At 40.9% G+C, this 17,103-nt stretch overlaps 2 protein-coding genes across 2 annotated transcripts in view; one reads left to right on the top strand and one right to left on the bottom strand.

The window, feature by feature from the left end:
* Positions 1-10,756, bottom strand: part of LOC126175001 (fidgetin-like protein 1) — a 193,485-nt gene extending 182,729 nt beyond the window's left edge. The window contains exon 1 of the mRNA XM_049921487.1: positions 10,575-10,756. Within this exon, the coding sequence (XP_049777444.1) occupies positions 10,575-10,711 (137 nt within the window). The 5' untranslated portion in view covers positions 10,712-10,756. The remainder of the gene's footprint in view (positions 1-10,574) is intronic.
* Positions 10,757-11,044: 288 nt separating this feature from the next.
* LOC126175000 (H/ACA ribonucleoprotein complex subunit 2-like protein) overlaps positions 11,045-17,103 on the top strand; it is a 39,073-nt gene continuing 33,014 nt past the window's right edge. The window contains exons 1-2 of the mRNA XM_049921486.1: positions 11,045-11,404; positions 11,510-11,582. Coding sequence (XP_049777443.1) covers positions 11,197-11,404; positions 11,510-11,582 — 281 coding nt within the window. The 5' untranslated portion in view covers positions 11,045-11,196. The remainder of the gene's footprint in view (positions 11,405-11,509; positions 11,583-17,103) is intronic.

Below are 17,103 nucleotides of genomic sequence, written 5' to 3'. Positions count from 1 at the left end.
TACATGTCGAGAATCAAGAGGAAGTGACAGCAGAGAGCTGTGGGGTAAACTGAGTCCTTAGGACCATGTGAAAGGTCCAGATGAAGCTTCGGCCTAGGTGTACACCATGGAGGTGTACGTGAATGGACCTCATGGACCTCGAGTATAGGTGGTAAAGGCAAGGACTCCACTTCAGACAGAAGAGATCGGACGCAAACTCCAATCCTAAGCCCTGACCTGGGCCTCCGATGCGGGAGATGAACCGCCATGGACGGGGAAAAAGAGACAGTAATTCGGATGCTTAGAAGAACTATGAATGTGTGCAATGTAACTGGCAAGCAGTTGTGCACGCCTAACCTTCAATGGAGGAACTCTGGCCTCCACCAGGATGCTGCTCACCAGACTCGTAATAAAAGCTCCTGTTGCCAGTCGAACACTACTGTCATGCACCGAGTCGAGTAAACACAATGCTGAGGGCGCCACCGAACCCTAAACAGACTCCCATAGTCAACGCAGGATTGAACAAGGGCACTGTAGAGCCGCAGCAGCGTAGAGAGAGCTGCACGCCAGTTGGTGTTGCTCATGCAGCAGAGGGCATTGAGGTGCTGCCAGCACTTCCGCTTCAGCAGACGAAGACGAGGAAACAATATCAATCACGCGACAAAAACCAGTCCTAAGAATCGATATGTCTCCACTACAGTGAGTGCATCGTCATTAATGTACAGTTCTGGTTCCGGATGAACGGTACAATGCTGACAGAAGTGCAGGACACATGACTTCATAGCTGAAAACTGGAAGCCGTGGGCTAGAGCCTATGACTGCGCCTTGTCGATGGCTCCTTGTAGGCGTTGCTCAGCAACACCAGTACTGGAGGAGCAGTACGAAATGCAGAAGTCATCTGCACACAGAGAAGGTGAGACAGCCCAACAGCTGCGGCTAGACCATTAATGGCCACTAAAAATAGACAAACTCAATATAGAGCCCTACGGGACCCCATTTTCCTGGATGTGGGGGAAACTATGGGAGGCACCAACTTGGACACAGAAAGTACAGAGTGATAGGAAATTTTGGGTGCCAAACCTTTCCACCAGATCATTTGTGTATATATAAAATAATAGTGTTCCTATCACACTTGCCTGGAGCACTCCTGCGGATACCTTTGTCTCTAACGAACACTTGCCATCAAGGACAACATACCTGTGTCCTATTACTCAAGAAGTCTTTGAGCCACTCACATATCTGGGAACCTATTCCATAAGCTCGTATCTTCATTAACAGTCTGCAGTGGTGCACCATGCCAAATGCTTTTCAGAAATCTAGACATGTGGAATCACTGCCTGTTGCCCTTCATCCATAGTTCACAGAATATTATATGAGAAAAGGGCAAGCTGGCCATGCTGATTTGTGGACATAAGCATCTCAGACTCAAGAAAATGTATTATATTCTAACTGAGAATATGTTCAAGTTTTCTACAGCAAACCTATGTTAGGGATATTAATCTGCAAAGGAAAACATCACAGGTTCGTGGTATCGAAAAATCAAGGAAAAAGTCAAGGTTGGAATATCAACAATTATGAAAAGAATAGATTACTAGTCATATGAAAAGAATAAATTACTAGTCACTGTAAAGATGGCATGCCCAGTTGTAGTCAGGCACAATGGAAAGACTTGTACACACTAAGCTTTTGGTAAAAGCCTTCTTCAAAAAAGAATATAAAACACATTCACACATTTGCTCCATCAGTGGCGACTTTAGCCAGACTGCAAAAAGAAGCGGGGCACGAAATGGGGGGGGGGGGGGGGAGCAGAAAAGAAGAGGAGCAGAGAGAGGAAGAGACTGGTGGGCCTGTTGGAAAAGAGTGAGCTCAATGAGTGAGCGGACATTAATTGAAGAGAGGTTATGTGGCAGAGGAGGCAGAAGCTGTCGGGTGGAGGGTTATGTGGACAGTAGGTTACCAAAGCCGAGGCAAGGATAATTTCTGGAGCAGAGAATATGTTGCAAGGATAACTCCCATCTGTGCAGTTCAGAACAGCTGGTGGTATAGGGGAGCATCGAGACACCACAAGTGGTAATGCAGCCATTAAAATCAAGCATGTTATGTGATAGGGTAGTTCATTCTGCTCTTGGCCACACTTTCGGAGTTGTCATTCATTCTGGTAGACAGCTTACTGGTAGACATACCAATATAAAAAGCTGTCCAATGATTGCAGCAGAGCTGGTATACGACATGGCTGCTTTCATATGTGGCCTGGTCTCTAATGGGGTAGGACAAGCCTGTGAAAGGACAAACAGAATGTGCAGGTGGGTGGATTGGGCCTATTTTGCACCTGGCTCTTCTGCAGGGATATGATGCCTGTGGCAAGGGTCTGGGCTCAGGAAAGGCGTAGAGACAGACTAGAATATTGTGGAGGTTGGGTGGGTGATGGAACACCACTTTAGGAGGGGTGGGAAAGATCTTTGGAAGGTTGTCCCTCATTTCAAGGCATGACAATAGGTAATCAAAGCCCTGAGGAAGGACATGGTTCAGTTGTTCAAGTCCAGCGTTATATTGGGCGATGAAGGGGACACTCCTTTGTAGCTGGTTCTTGGGGGGTGGTGGAAAGATTTGCCCACTCTCAGCCGATCCACACATCGCTTTGTTTCCATCTTTGGTCCCCTCCTTTTCCACTTTCCATCCTCCCCATCCCCGGAGCCTCACGACACTGCCCCTGGCAGCGTTATAGAAAAAAGTGCACCTTTTACAGTGACCCCACCACCTCCAAGAACTAGCTATTATGACCTGAAATGAGGGATATCCTTCCAAAGGTCCTTTCCATGCCTTCTAAAGTGGAGCTCCATCACCCACCCAACCTCCACAACATCCTAGTCCATCTCTATGCCACGCTCCATACAAACCCCATGCAGGTGCACGGCCTGCCCAATCCACCCATCAAGTAATACCCATCTCAGCTTGTCACTGGCTTATCCTACCCCATGGAGGCCAGGTTACCTGTGAAAGCAGACATGTCATATATCATCTCTGCTGCAATCACTGCACAGATTTATACATTGGTACAACTACCAACTAGTTGTCCAACAGGTTGTACGGTCATCACCAAACTGTGGCCAAGAGTAGACCACCCTGTGGCACAACATGCAACTAAATATTACATGCTTGATTTCAATGGCTGCCTTACAACCCAGGCCATCTGGATCTTCTCCTCCACCATCAGCTTTTCTGAACTGCACAGATGGGAGTTATCAAGACATTCTCCGCTCCTGAAGTTATCCCAGCCTCAAGCTCTACTGTCCCCACACAACAGTTTCCACCCAACAGTTTCTGCCCCCTCTCTCCTATTACTTCCTCCCTATTCTCATCCCTCCCACCCTCACTGTGTGCCACACTCTGCCAACACACCTGCCTTTCTCCTTCCTTGCTCCTCTCTTTCCCTGCTTCCTGTCTCCCCCTCCTCCTTCCAGCTCCCTGCCCCATGGGCTCCTGACACTACTCCTGGTGGCAGTCTTGTCATGCCTCCATCTAGCCCCTACACACTCAGCCAGACAACACTCTTCTCTCCCCCAACCATAACCTTCCCCTTCCCCAGTCCTTTCAGATTGCCACTTTCATTCCACGTGACAGCCACATTCCAGTTTGAGCTGGCAGAGATGGCAGCCATGTGTGCCTGAGGTGTGCTTGCTTGTGTGAATGAATGTGTGTTGTGTTTTCTAAACAAGGCTTTGGCAGAAATCTAAATGTGCAACAGCCATTTTGTTGTGTCTGTCTGCAGCTCAACGTGTCATCTTTATGATGAGGTAACATTCTAAGAATGAGAATTGGAAGAGGAGGGTTAGAAGTGATTGAGGAATTTACCTATCCAGGAAGCAGGGTCACAACATATGGCAGAAGCTGGAAAGAAATTGTGTGCAAAATACAGCAGGTTCAAAATTAAATGGATAATGGAAGCATTTATTTGGAGTGTGATTCTATACAGTGTGATTCTATATAATTTGACAGTAAGAAAACAAGAGAGAAGACTGTTAAACTCCTTGGAGGTATGGTGCTACAGAAGGATGACAAGATAAACTGGAGGGATAAAATTACCAGTAAAGAGCTGTTCAGAAGAGGTCAAGAAGCTAGAACTCTCTGGGGGCACATGCAGACGAGAAGGGGCAAACTCGTAGGCCACAACAATATCACAAGAACAATAACAAAAGGAACTGTCGAGGGAAGGAACACGGGGGATGACCAAAGATGTCATAAAGGCAGCAATTATGAGTGTGTGGGGTGTGCTATCTATGCAAAAATGAAGAGGGAGACAGACGGAAGAGTTTATTTGCATACTGCTGCAAACCAAACTCAGGTTTAAACACTAAAGAAGAAGTAGATGAATAGGGATGAGAGAGAAGAAAAATTGAGTTCTGCATACATTTTGGCGACTAATAGTGAATAAACTATCCAAAAAGTCACAAGAGGATGTATACTTTGAAAAGGGCAGAAGACTGGTAGATTCCAGCCCAGTTACACCACGATCAGTCACAGGTTCCAAAATCATATCAGACTGTAAGGCTTACCAAAGATCAGGTACAGATCAAGATCACAATTCAGTAAAGATGAAGAGGAAACTGAAGGTTAAGAGAATCATCCTGAACAATCAATTTGGAGAGAAGAGGGTACTGAAGTACTGAGGAATGATGAGGTGTCTGAAATTCTCTGAGGCTGTTTGGGCATCTCTAAATAGGGCAATCACAGATGTTGGACAGACAAACATAGGTGCAAGCTACGTAAGAGGGAACAAACCTTTAGTAAGAGAAGAAATATTACAACTGATCAACGGAAGAAGAAAGTATACACACGTTCAGGGAAAGATGCGACTATGACAATAAAAGTCACTTAGGAATAACATAAACAGCAAGTCATGTTAACTGATTCTTCCATTGCTTCATGGTAGGAGAGTACTGGGAAGGTAAGTGAAATGGCTGCAGGAAAAGTGTGACAAAATTGAAAAAGAAATGACTGTCCAAAGGACTGTTTCAGCATATAGAAAAGTTAAAACAGCTTTACTGTATGGTTAAATGATGATGGTGTCCTCTTGGGTAAAATATTCCGGAGGTAAAATAGTCCCCCATTCGGATCTCCAGGCGGGGACTACCCAGGAGGACGTCGTTATCTGGAGAAAGGAAACTGGCATTCTACGGATCGGAGCGTGGAATGTCAGATCCCTTAATCGGGCAGGTAGGTTAGAAAATTTAAAAAGGGAGATGGATAGGTTAAAGTTAGATATAGTGGGAATTAGTGAAGTTCGATGGCAGCAGGAACAAGACTTTTGGTCAGGTGAATACAGGTTTATAAATACAAAATCAAATAGGGGTAATGCAGGAGTAGGTTTAATAATGAATAAAAAACTAGTAGTGCGGGTAAGCTACTACAAACAGCATAGTGAACACATTGTAGCCAAGATAGACACGAAGCCCATGCCTACTACAGTAGTACAAGTTTATATGCCAACTGGGTCTGCAGATGATGAAGAAATTGATGAAATGTATGATGAGATAAAAGAAATTATTCAGGTAGTGAAGGGAGACGAAACTTTAATAGTCATGGGTGACTGAAATTCGAGAGAAGGAAAAGGGAGAGAAGGAAACATAGTGGGTGAATATGGATTGGGGGAGAGAAATGAAAGAGGAAGCCGCCTGGTAGAATTTTGCAAAAGCATAACTTAATCATAGCTAACATTTGGTTCAAGAATCATAAAAGAAGGTTGTATACATGGAAGAATCCTGGAGATACTAGAAGGTATCAGACAGATTATATAATGGTAAGGCAGAGATTTAGGAACCAGGTTTTAAATTGTAAGACACTTCCAGGGGCAGATGTGGACTCTGACCACAATCTATTGGTTATGAACTGTAGATTAAAACTGAAGAAACTACGAAAAGGTGGGAATTTAAGGAGATGGGACCTGGATAAAGTGACTAAACCAGAGGTTATACAGAGTTTCAGGGAGAGGATAAGGGAACGATTGACAGGAATGGGGGAAATAAATACAGTAGAAGAAGAATGGGTAGCTCTGAGGGATGAAGTAGTGAAGGCGGCAGAGGATCAAGTAGGTAAAAAAAAAAAAACACCAAGGACTAGTAGAAATCCTTGGGTAACAGAAGAAATATTGAATTTAATTGATGAAAGGAGAAAATATAAAAATGCAGTAAATCAAGCAGGCAAAAAGGAATACAAACGTCTCAAAAATGAGATCAACAGGAAGTGCAAAATGGCTAAGCAGGGATGGCTAGAGGACAAATGTAAGGACGTAGAGGCTTATCTCACTTGGGGTAAGACAGATACTGCCTACAGGAAAATTAAAGAGACCTTTGGAGATAAGAGAACCACTTGTATGAACATCAAGAGCTCAGATGGAAACCCAGTTCTAAGCAAAGAAGGGAAAGCAGAAAGGTGGAAGGAGTATATAGAGGGTCTATACAAGGGTGATGTACTTGAGGACAATATTATGGAAATGGAAGAGGATGTAGCTGAAGATGAAATGGGAGATATGATACTGCGTGAAGAGTTTGACAGAGCACTGAAAGACCTAAGTCGAAACAAGGCCCCGGGAGTAGATAACATTCCATTAGAACTACTGACGGCCTTGGGAGAGCCAGTCCTGACAAAACTCTACCATCTGGTGAGCAAGATGTATGAGACAGGTGAAATACCCTCAGACTTCAAGAAGAATATAATAATTCCAACCCCAAAGAAAGCAGGTGTTGACAGATATGGAAATTACCGAACTATCAGTTTAATAATTCACTGCTGCAAAACACTAACGCGAATTCTTTACAGACGAATGGAAAAACTGGTAGAAGCCGACCTCGGGCAAGATCAGTTTGGATTCCGTAGAAATGTTGGAACACGTGAGGCAATACTGACCCTACGATTTATCTTAGAAAATAGATTAAGGAAAGGCAAACCTACGTTTCTAGCATTTGTAGACTTAGAGAAATGCTTTTGACAATGTTGACTGGAATACTCTCTTTCAAATTCTAAAGATGGTAGGGGTAAAATATAGGGAGCGAAAGGCTATTTACAATTTGTACAGAAACCAGATAGCAGTTATAAGTGTCGAGGGACATGAAAGGGAAGCATCGATTGGGAAGGGAGTGAGACAGGGTTGTAGCCTGTCCCCGATGTTATTCAATCTGTATATTGAGCAAGCAGTAAAGGAAACAAAAGAAAAATTCAGAGTACGTATTAAAATCCATAGAGAAGAAATAAAAATGTTGAGGTTCGCCGATGACATTGTAATTCTGTCAGAGACAGCAAGGGACTTGGAAGAGCAGTTGAATGGAATGGACAATGTCTTTAAAGGAGGATATAAGATGAACATCAACAAAAGCAAAATGAGGTTAATGGAATGTAGTCGAATTAAGTCGGGTGATGCTGAGGGAATTAGATTAGGAAATGAGACACTTAAAGTAGTAAAGGAGTTTTGCTGATTGGGGAGCAAAATAACTGATGATGATCGAAGTAGAGAGGATATAAAATGTAGACTGGCAATGGCAAGGAAAGTGTTTCTGAAGAAGAGAAATTTGTTAACATCGAATATAGATTTCAGTGTCAGGAAGTCGTTTCTGAAAGTATTTGTATGGAGTGCAGCCATATGTGGAAGTGAAACATGGACGATAAATAGTTTGGACAAGAAGAGAATAGAAGCTTTTGAAATGTGGTGCTATAGAAGAATGCTGAAGATTAAATGGGTAGATCACGTGACTAATGAGGAGGTATTGAATAGAATTGGGGAGAAGAGGAGTTTGTGGCACAACTTGACAAGAAGAAGGGATCGGTTGGTAGGACATGTTCTGAGGCATCAAGGGATCACCAATTTAGCATTGGAGGGCAGCGTCGAGGGTAAAAATCGTAGAAGGAGACCAAGAGATGGATATACTACGCAGATTCAGAAGGATGTATGTTGCAGTAAGCACTGGGAGATGAAGAAGCTTGCACAGGACAGAGTAGCATGGAGAGCTGCATCAAACCAGTCTCAGGACTGAAGACAACAACAACAACAACAACAACAACAAAACAGCCTTCGGTGAAATTAGAAGCAAGAGAGAAATGGGGATTCCATTGTTAAATGCAGAAGAGAGAACGAATATTTCCAGAATGAGATTTTCACTCTGCAGCGGAGTGTGCGCTGATATGAAACTTCCTGGCAGATTAAAACTGTGTGCCCGACCGAGACTCGAACTCGGGACCTTTGCCTTTCGCGGGCAAGCGCTCTACCATCTGAGCTACCGAAGCACGACTCACGCCCGGTACTCACAGCTTTACTTCTGCCAGTATCTCGTCTCCTACCTTCCAAACTTTACAGAAGCTCTCCTGCGAACCTTGCAGAACTAGCACTCCTGAAAGAAAGGATATAGCGGAGACATGGCTTAGCCACAGCCTGGGGGATGTTTCCAGAATGAGATTTTCACTCTGCAGCGGAGTGTGCGCTGATATGAAACTTCCTGGCAGATTAAAACTGTGTGCCCGACCGAGACTCGAACTCGGGACCTTTGCCTTTCGCGAAAGGCAAAGGTCCCGAGTTCGAGTCTCGGTCGGGCACACAGTTTTAATCTGCCAGGAAGTTTCATATCAGCGCACACTCCGCTGCAGAGTGAAAATCTCATTCTGGAAACATCCCCCAGGCTGTGGCTAAGCCATGTCTCCGCTATATCCTTTCTTTCAGGAGTGCTAGTTCTGCAAGGTTCGCAGGAGAGCTTCTGTAAAGTTTGGAAGGTAGGAGACGAGATACTGGCAGAAGTAAAGCTGTGAGTACCGGGCGTGAGTCGTGCTTCGGTAGCTCAGATGGTAGAGCGCTTGCCCGCGAAAGGCAAAGGTCCCGAGTTCGAGTCTCGGTCGGGCACACAGTTTTAATCTGCCAGGAAGTTTCAGAGAACGAATAGCTGGAAAGAGTACACTAAAGCCTCCATGACAGGGGAGGACTTCTCTGATGAGGGTGACAGAAGATTAAATTGCAGCCAATATGGAAAAGAGAGGGTATCTAATATTAGAGTCAGAATTTAAAAGCACTCCAAGACACTTGTGATCAAGTCAGGCAGAAGGTACAGCAGACAGTACAGATAACATTCTATCAGAATTTCTAAAAGCATTAGGAAAAGTGGCAACCATGTGATTATTCAAGTGGATGTGAAGAATCTATGAGACTGAAGATACAATATCAGAAAAATATCATCCATACAATTCCAAAGATGGCAAGGGCAGATAAGTGTGAGAACAATCGCACACTTGGGGTAAACAGCTCACACACACAAGTTGTTGACTAGAATAATATTCAGAAGACTGGGGAAAAAATAAAAATTGAAGATCTGTCAGATGACAATCGGCTTGGTTTTAGAGGAGTTAAAGGCACCAGAGGGGCAATTCTAACATTGTACTTGATAAGGGAAGCAAGACTTAAGAAGATCCACAACACAATCACAGGATTTTTCAACCTACCTAGAAGAAACATACAACAGTATAAAATTGAGCAAGAAGTTGTAAATTTTCAAAAAAATAGGTGGAAGCTTCAAGGAATGGTGGGTTATGTCATACAAAAACCAAGAGGGTGTATTACAAATGAAAGATCACGAATGAGGAGCTTGTATTATAAAGAATGTAAGACAAAAGATTCAGGAATAGGATTAAAATTCACGATGAAAGAATTTCAGTAATAAGATTCACTCATGACATTGCTATCCACAGCAAACAAAAACTACAGGACCTGTTGAACGGAATGAATAGCCTAAGAGTTCAGCTTATAGATTAAGAGTAAATTGAAGAAAGACAAAAGTAATAGGGCGTAGCAGGAGTGAGATCAGTAATAACCTTATCAAAACTGGAGACTTCGAAATAGGTGAACTTAAGTAATACTGTTACCTTGGAAGCAAAATAAAATGGACAATGCAAGGATAAAATAAAAAACAGATTAGTGCCGGTAAAGAGGGCATTTCAGGGCAAAAGTATTCAACTAGCAAGTAGTAACAAATTTAGGAAGAACTTTCTGGGTATTTGTGTATGGAGCACAGCACTGTATGGTAGTGTATCATGGACTGTGGGGAAAACCAGAAAAGAAGAGTATAAAAGTGTTTGAAATTTGATGCTAAAGGCAGATAATGAAAAATAGGCGGGCTGATAAGGCACAGAAAGAGAAAGTTCTCCACAGAATCGGCCCAGGAAGGAACGTATAGAAAACATTGATAAGGCAGGCCTTGATGATAAGACATGTGCTGAGACGTAAGGGAATAACTTCCATTATACTAAAAGGATCTATAGAAGGTAAAAAGTGTAGAAGACAGAGATTGGAATATATACAACAAATAATTGAGGAAATTTGGCAACATTGCTACAATGAGATAAAGAGATTGCCACTAGGGAGATATTCATGGTGGCTACTTCAAACAAGTCAGAAGACAGTTGACTCATGGAGAGAGAGGAAAAAAAAGGTGAATACATACCTCTGTTCAACATACCACAATATGTTTGGGCTCAGAATATGTTCTAAGAGTAAGTTTGTCATTTACTTCTTACCGAAACAGGCCGAGGTTGTGAAATGAGGAAATTATTAGAATTACACTTACATGGTGACGGATGTTTTGAAACTTTGCGCAAGACATTTTCTTTTAATGCTGCATTTTTCAAAAGAATCTACCTCATCAAATTGAAACGAGAGGGACTGATAATAATGCATATATTCGTCTGTCAAGTCCGACATCATTTCTTCGCTTATTCTCAATCAAATCATCATAATTTGGCGCGGCGTTCAAAGCACTTCCACAGCCAAGAAACACTCCTTGTGTTACTGTGTGACTTTGGTTATGAAGCTCTGTAAACATTTGAAAGGCGGATTGTTAAGCCACCAACACTCGACCTACGTTTTGACAATATTTTTTGGATCATCAATAGTGCTCGTTAGTATATCTAATATAGTCAATACAATCTCTCAGACGGTCAATATATTAATAGTTTGATAATATTATTGAACGTGTGAGGGCGCGTTGGCATATACAGTTGTGATGCTGTTGTTGCTGCATAGCAGGCAAAGGTCTTTGGCAATGAATATATGTATTCTGTGGCGTTTTTTGTTTATCTGTTGTACGCACGTGTTGTTGTGCTTCTGAGTTTCTGTTGAAAAGTGGGTATAAACAAATGTGTAGTGTATCGTAACTCCTTCTAGCCGGTACTGTTTGTTTTGTTCAAGAAATGGGCAAAACTAAAAAGATCAAGCAAGAGCCTGGTGCGGAAAATGAACCAGCAGCTGAGGAGCAAGAAACAGCAGAAATTCTCGATGTTTCCACAATTAAGAAGGAAGACTTAAGTTATGACGAGAAGTGTGCATTTGCTACGTCGATTGCAAAACCAATGGCCTCAAGGAAGCTTGCAAAGAAACTGTATAAATTAATTAAGAAAGGTCAGAGAAGTTGTATCCGTTTGTGTTAAAAAATTTTGTGTTCCATATATATATATATATGTGTGTGTGTGTATGTGGTGTTGTGATTTGGGCTTTGTTTTACAGCGGCAGCCCACAAAACATATCTGCGGAATGGTCTTAAGGATGTACAGAGGAGGATAAGGAAGGGAGAATCAGGGTAAGAAAACACTATTTTATTAACTTTCTGGAATAACGATTGCCTCTTATATCATTGCCACTGTATAAATAATTCTCAGATATAAGCCGAGGAGAGGTATTAATATATATTAGAAAAATCAAAAAGGTTGTACAGAATGTCGTTGTTGTTAATGCATATTAACGCAAATAAATGACAGGTAACAACTATTTAAGGGACAAAATAAACTTATGCTTTATTCGCACAACACATATAATACATTTGACTACCAAGTTATATTACGTTGCTCCATCAACAAACACAGAACATGTATATTCCCCAGAGTCTAATGCACTCTGCACATCAATCTTGTGCGCCACTATGCACTCTGGAAAATGTTTGTTCACATATCCCCAACACTCCCCCTTGAACAAATATTTTTCAGATACTCAGCACTATACATTTGAGGTTAAACCATAATGTTTAACCAGCTTCTGAAATTTATCCCTACTGAGAGGCATGGTTAGGAGATCAGGTAACATTTCTTCTGTGCATATGTAACTGAAGTTTATATTTCCCTGTTCCACATGATGTCTTATAAAGTGATGCCTTATGTCAATATGTTTGGATCTTACACTGGTGACATTATTTTCTGCAAGTTTAATAGCTCCCATTTGTCACAAAATACCAAAGTTGACTTTAATGTTGGAGGAGATTCTATTTCACTCATCAGTGTACGGATCCAAAGAGCTTCTTGGATAGTGGAGGACAAGGCCATATATTCAGCTACTACAGTACTCAAAGCAACAGTTCTTTGTCTCTTATATGACCATGATATCAATCCTCCCATTAGTCTAAAACAACTTCCAGTGATGGAGTGTCTGTTTTCCAGCTATTTCCCCAGTCTGCATCACTGTATCCTTCCAAATTATCTTGATTGGCATCCAGTGCTTTTGTCTCGGTTCACTGCAAAACTTGCTTACTGCGTTTGTGGCAAATTCAATGTCTGGTCTGGAAATCTGTGCTAAGTACAGTAGACTTCCTACAGCTTCCAAAGATGGTACACTTTCCTTACATTTCTTGTCATCATCAGTTATTAGCATCTCTTTATTGTTTTCCATAGGAGTAGAAATAGGTTTACAATTTTCCATATTGAGCTTTTCTAAGATATTCCTTGTCTACTAGGCTTTTCTGAAAAGTATGCATTTATAGTTCAAGAGGCCATCCAAGGATATCATTGAGACAACAGTCAAGCAACTCTCCAGCCACTTGCGATTTACTATAGAGGTGAATCAGGTGATGTGTCTGTCATGAACCTGTGCGTTTTTAGTGACTGTTTAATTCATGATGCCATTGCAATTCATGCCCACATTTGCACTGTCATGGGAAATACGGAAGCGTCCGATCCCGCCCGTCTGCTTTGACCCATGACGTCACAAATATGGCGGAAACAAAAATAAACACACACACTTTCCACAAGAAGCCTAATGACACTAACGGGACAAGCGCAGGAAATGGGGTGTTTTGGGTGGGGGGGGGGGGCAAAGTAAATACAAACAAATTTAGACGCCTTGCGTAGCTACAACGTGTAAGTGAAGACAGCCATGCATGAATACCCACCCACCTCCCCAGGGGTCGTAACCTCTGCAACCCATAGAAGATAAAGATGCTTCAGTAGCTGATTAGTGTTTTTTGTCTTTTTAAAAAAAAAATCTCACAGGGTAGAACGAACAGATCAGAAAGATAAATATAATAAACTAAAACAGAAATTGGAGGAAACAGATAATTAAAATAAGTAATAAGCGTTTTTAAATTAAAAAAAAAAAACTCACGAGATAGAACGAACAGATCAGAAAAGTAAACAAAATAAGATAAAACAGAACTGGAGACAGCCACACTCAAACCAAACTCCGCGCCGTCATGACGTCACACACGACAACACCCTTACGTCACGGGTCAAAGCCGACTCGTGGGATCGGACGCTTCTGTCGACCCCTGTCATGGCATATATGAAAAACAAGCTGCCTCACATACATTTTGCAAAATACTTCAGTGATGGGGCAGCTAATCAGTATAAAAACTGTAAAAATCTCAAAAATTTATGCATGCATTACCATGATTTTCAGATTCACGCATTATGGAATTTTTTCGCAACGAGTCATGGTACAAGTGTATGTGATGGTATTGGTGCTACCATTAAGCACATGGCATCACGAGCTAGTCTGCAGCACCCTACAGAAGGTCACATTCTAACACCTCTTCAATTATTTACCTGGGTACAGAAAAATATCTCTGGCTTACAATCATTCTATGTTTCAAAAGATGAGGTGAAATCAGTCGAAGAGTTGCTAAAAAGCAGACTAGAACACATTAAAACTGTTGCAGGCACAAGAAGCCATCATCACTTCTCTCCAGCGGACTCTGACAATGTCCAGATGAGCAGACCGTTCAGCTAAAACTGTAGGTTCATGCACAACATGTGTCTTCACAGTGTGTCTGACTCAGGATTCAGAAGCAAAAGCAGCAACATACAACCAGGTTGCTATTTTATTGCTGTTTATTATGACAAATGGTACTTAGGATGTGTCGCAGAGTGCTGTGAAGCAGAAGGTGATGTATTTGTGAACTTCATGGCACTAGCAGGACCAGCAAGATCATTTCATTGGCCACGTTTGGCAGACAGGTGTTGGATTCCTTTTGAACATATTCTTATGACAGTTCTAGTTCCTACCACAGTGTCAGGAAGACAGTACAATTTGCCACTCAATGTACAGAGTACAGTAGCTAAAGTGTGGGAACTTCTGTTCGAAGCACAATCAACTGGTTTTTAGCAGATAAGGTGCAGTAAACATTAATGACAGGTTGTGTTAATCTGTCTATATATTGTTGCTTGGTGATTAAAAAGTTGTGGGAGAGGATAAGAAGAGGCAGAATAGTTTACGATATGTTTTTACAAAATAGTGTTGTGGAACAATGGCCACATCACCAAATACACCTGTCAACTTCCATTGTCCACAAATGTCTTGCAATAACATGCTGAAATTTGGCTTGGATACCACTTGTCCCTTTTGTGCTACCACACTTCAAAAATCCATATTTTTCAGGTAATTTTTCAAATTTTTGTATTTTCGTGTGCATGTAACTCAGTTTTTGTGACTGATATGGGCATGATGAGTTCTGTGTGTGTTTAGGCCACATTAAGCTTACCACAAAAAAATTTATACCCTTTTTGAGTGAATTATATTTGGCATAGTACCTTTTAACATATTAAATTTTTTAAATCACATTTTGAAATTTTTTATTTTCCCTCAGAAATATGTTGTTGGTGTTTTGATTCATGGAGTGTGTTCTGTAAATGGATGTTACTGGGTTGTAAAAATTTCACTGGACTGTGTGGAATAGTTCCAAAGTTATTAAGACCTAAAGTTGGGTCTGAAGTTAGATTGCCAGATGCGGGTTGCAATTTCCGGGTCACTCCACCTTCTTTCACAAGTCATAATTCTGGAACTAATTGGCAGGGGAAACTAATACTTTTTACACGAGTGTTCCGCACATGGTAGAATTAGTGTACTGAATTTCAGTCAAATTTGAGACTTATGAGCTGGATCCCCTGGTTGAACTGACATGGAATGACCCAAATTCTCCTTTTCCCTTGATAAGGTCACTTAACTCCATCCGGTGGAATCATATATATTGCCTCTTCCATTCTGATAGGCTGTTTTCACATCCATTTGATGAATTAATAATTCTTCCTTTACTGCAAGAGCTAAAAGGTATCTTAATGATGAATACTTCACCACTGTGAGAAAGTTTCATTGTAATCTATTCCTTCTTTCTGGGAATATCCTTTAATTACTAATCTGGCTTTGAATTCCCATTAAAAAGAATTAAAGCCAGTAAGAAGACAAACACATGGGTAACACAAGGGATTAAGAAATCAGCAACCACCCTTAAAAACCTAAGCAAACATACTAAAATAGATCAACAATAAAACCATACTATAGGCAATATAGAAGGGTCTGTAGGAAAGTTTTACAGGCAGCAGAAAGGCTAAGCAATGATTCATACATTAATAATGGAAGCAATAAATCAAAATAGATTTGGAAGGTTATAAGCAATAGCATAGGAAAATATAAAACCAAGACCCATAATTTCAAAATTAAAAGTGAGGGTAAAGTGATAGAAGATGCTCAACAGGTAGCCAATATATTCAATGAACATTATGGGAACATAGCACCGAACCTAATTAAAAGTCTGTGCAATTCAAACAACAAAAACATAAAAGTACAAACTTGTGAAAAGACTATGTTTCTGTACCCAGTAACAGAATGTGAAGTCACAAATGCGATTAATAATGTAAAAAACTAAATGTCTTGTGGTACTGACGGACTTCCAGACAAGGTAATCAAACATAGTTCTACCAGTATATATACTCACCTAACTGTCATTATTAATACTCCTTTCAGGACAGGGGTGTTCCCGTCATAACTAAAACTCTCCGTAATAAAGCCACTTCACAAAAAGGATAGTACAGCTGACATAAATAATTATAGGCCAGTGTCATTATTGTCAGATTTCTCTAAAGTAATTGAAAGAGTAATGTATGAAAGGCTAGTTGACTTCCTGAATAATGCTCAAAATGGGTTTAGAAAGAACAGATCCACAGAAACGGCAGTCTTCCAATTCATGAAAATGGTTGTAAATGCCTTGGACAAGAATGAATTAAGCTGTGGAATATACTTAGATTTATCCAAAGCATTTGATTTAATCAGCATTGACTTATTGCTTATGAAACTAGAATGTTATGGGGTCTGTGGACTTTCCTTCAAATGGTTCAAGTCCTATTTCTCTGATAGACAACAGAAAGTACAAATATGTCATGAAGGCAAAGAGTATCTTTCAGATTTTAGGGGAAAGAAAATAGCTATGGAGTGCCCCAGGGTTCCATGTTAGGCTCTCTGTTGTTCTTGGTGTACATAAACAATTTGCCAAACCATCTGACAGTTCCAGAAACGGTGATGTTCGCTGATGACACTAGCATTTTTATAAAATGATATACTGAGGATGATCTACAGCAGAGTGTCTCTAGGACAATAAATGAGACAGGAAAATGGTTTAGTGATAATGCTTTGATCATAAATAAGAATAAAATGGTATTGATGAATTTCAGTAATATTAAAAGTAAAGCTAGAAGAAGAGTAAAAGCTGAGTTAGGGAACTGGAAAAAGCATCTACAAGTTTTGAGTAAAAAATTAAGTAAATGCTGCTATGTGCTAAGAATGCTTCGGGAATGCTGTAACACTGAATCATTTCTTTGTGCCTATATGCTTACATGAACAGTTTGCTTAGATATGGTGTGATCTTCTGGGGAAATACAGGTATGGCAAAACCGGCTTTCAGACTTCAAAAAAGGGCTATTACAATAATGAAAGGGGTTCCATGCAGAGTGTCATGCTGGGAAATATTTAAAGAATTTAAAATAATGACTCTTCCTAGCTTATACATTTATGAATGTGTATGCTTTCTGAAAACTCACCTGGAATTTTCAACATTAAATAATCAG

This window comes from Schistocerca cancellata, chromosome 3, assembly GCF_023864275.1.
Source record: "Schistocerca cancellata isolate TAMUIC-IGC-003103 chromosome 3, iqSchCanc2.1, whole genome shotgun sequence".
Taxonomy (NCBI): Eukaryota; Metazoa; Arthropoda; class Insecta; order Orthoptera; family Acrididae; genus Schistocerca; species Schistocerca cancellata.
The sequence above is the reverse complement of the archived record's forward strand: the minus strand, read 5'-3'. Positions and strand labels throughout refer to the sequence as shown.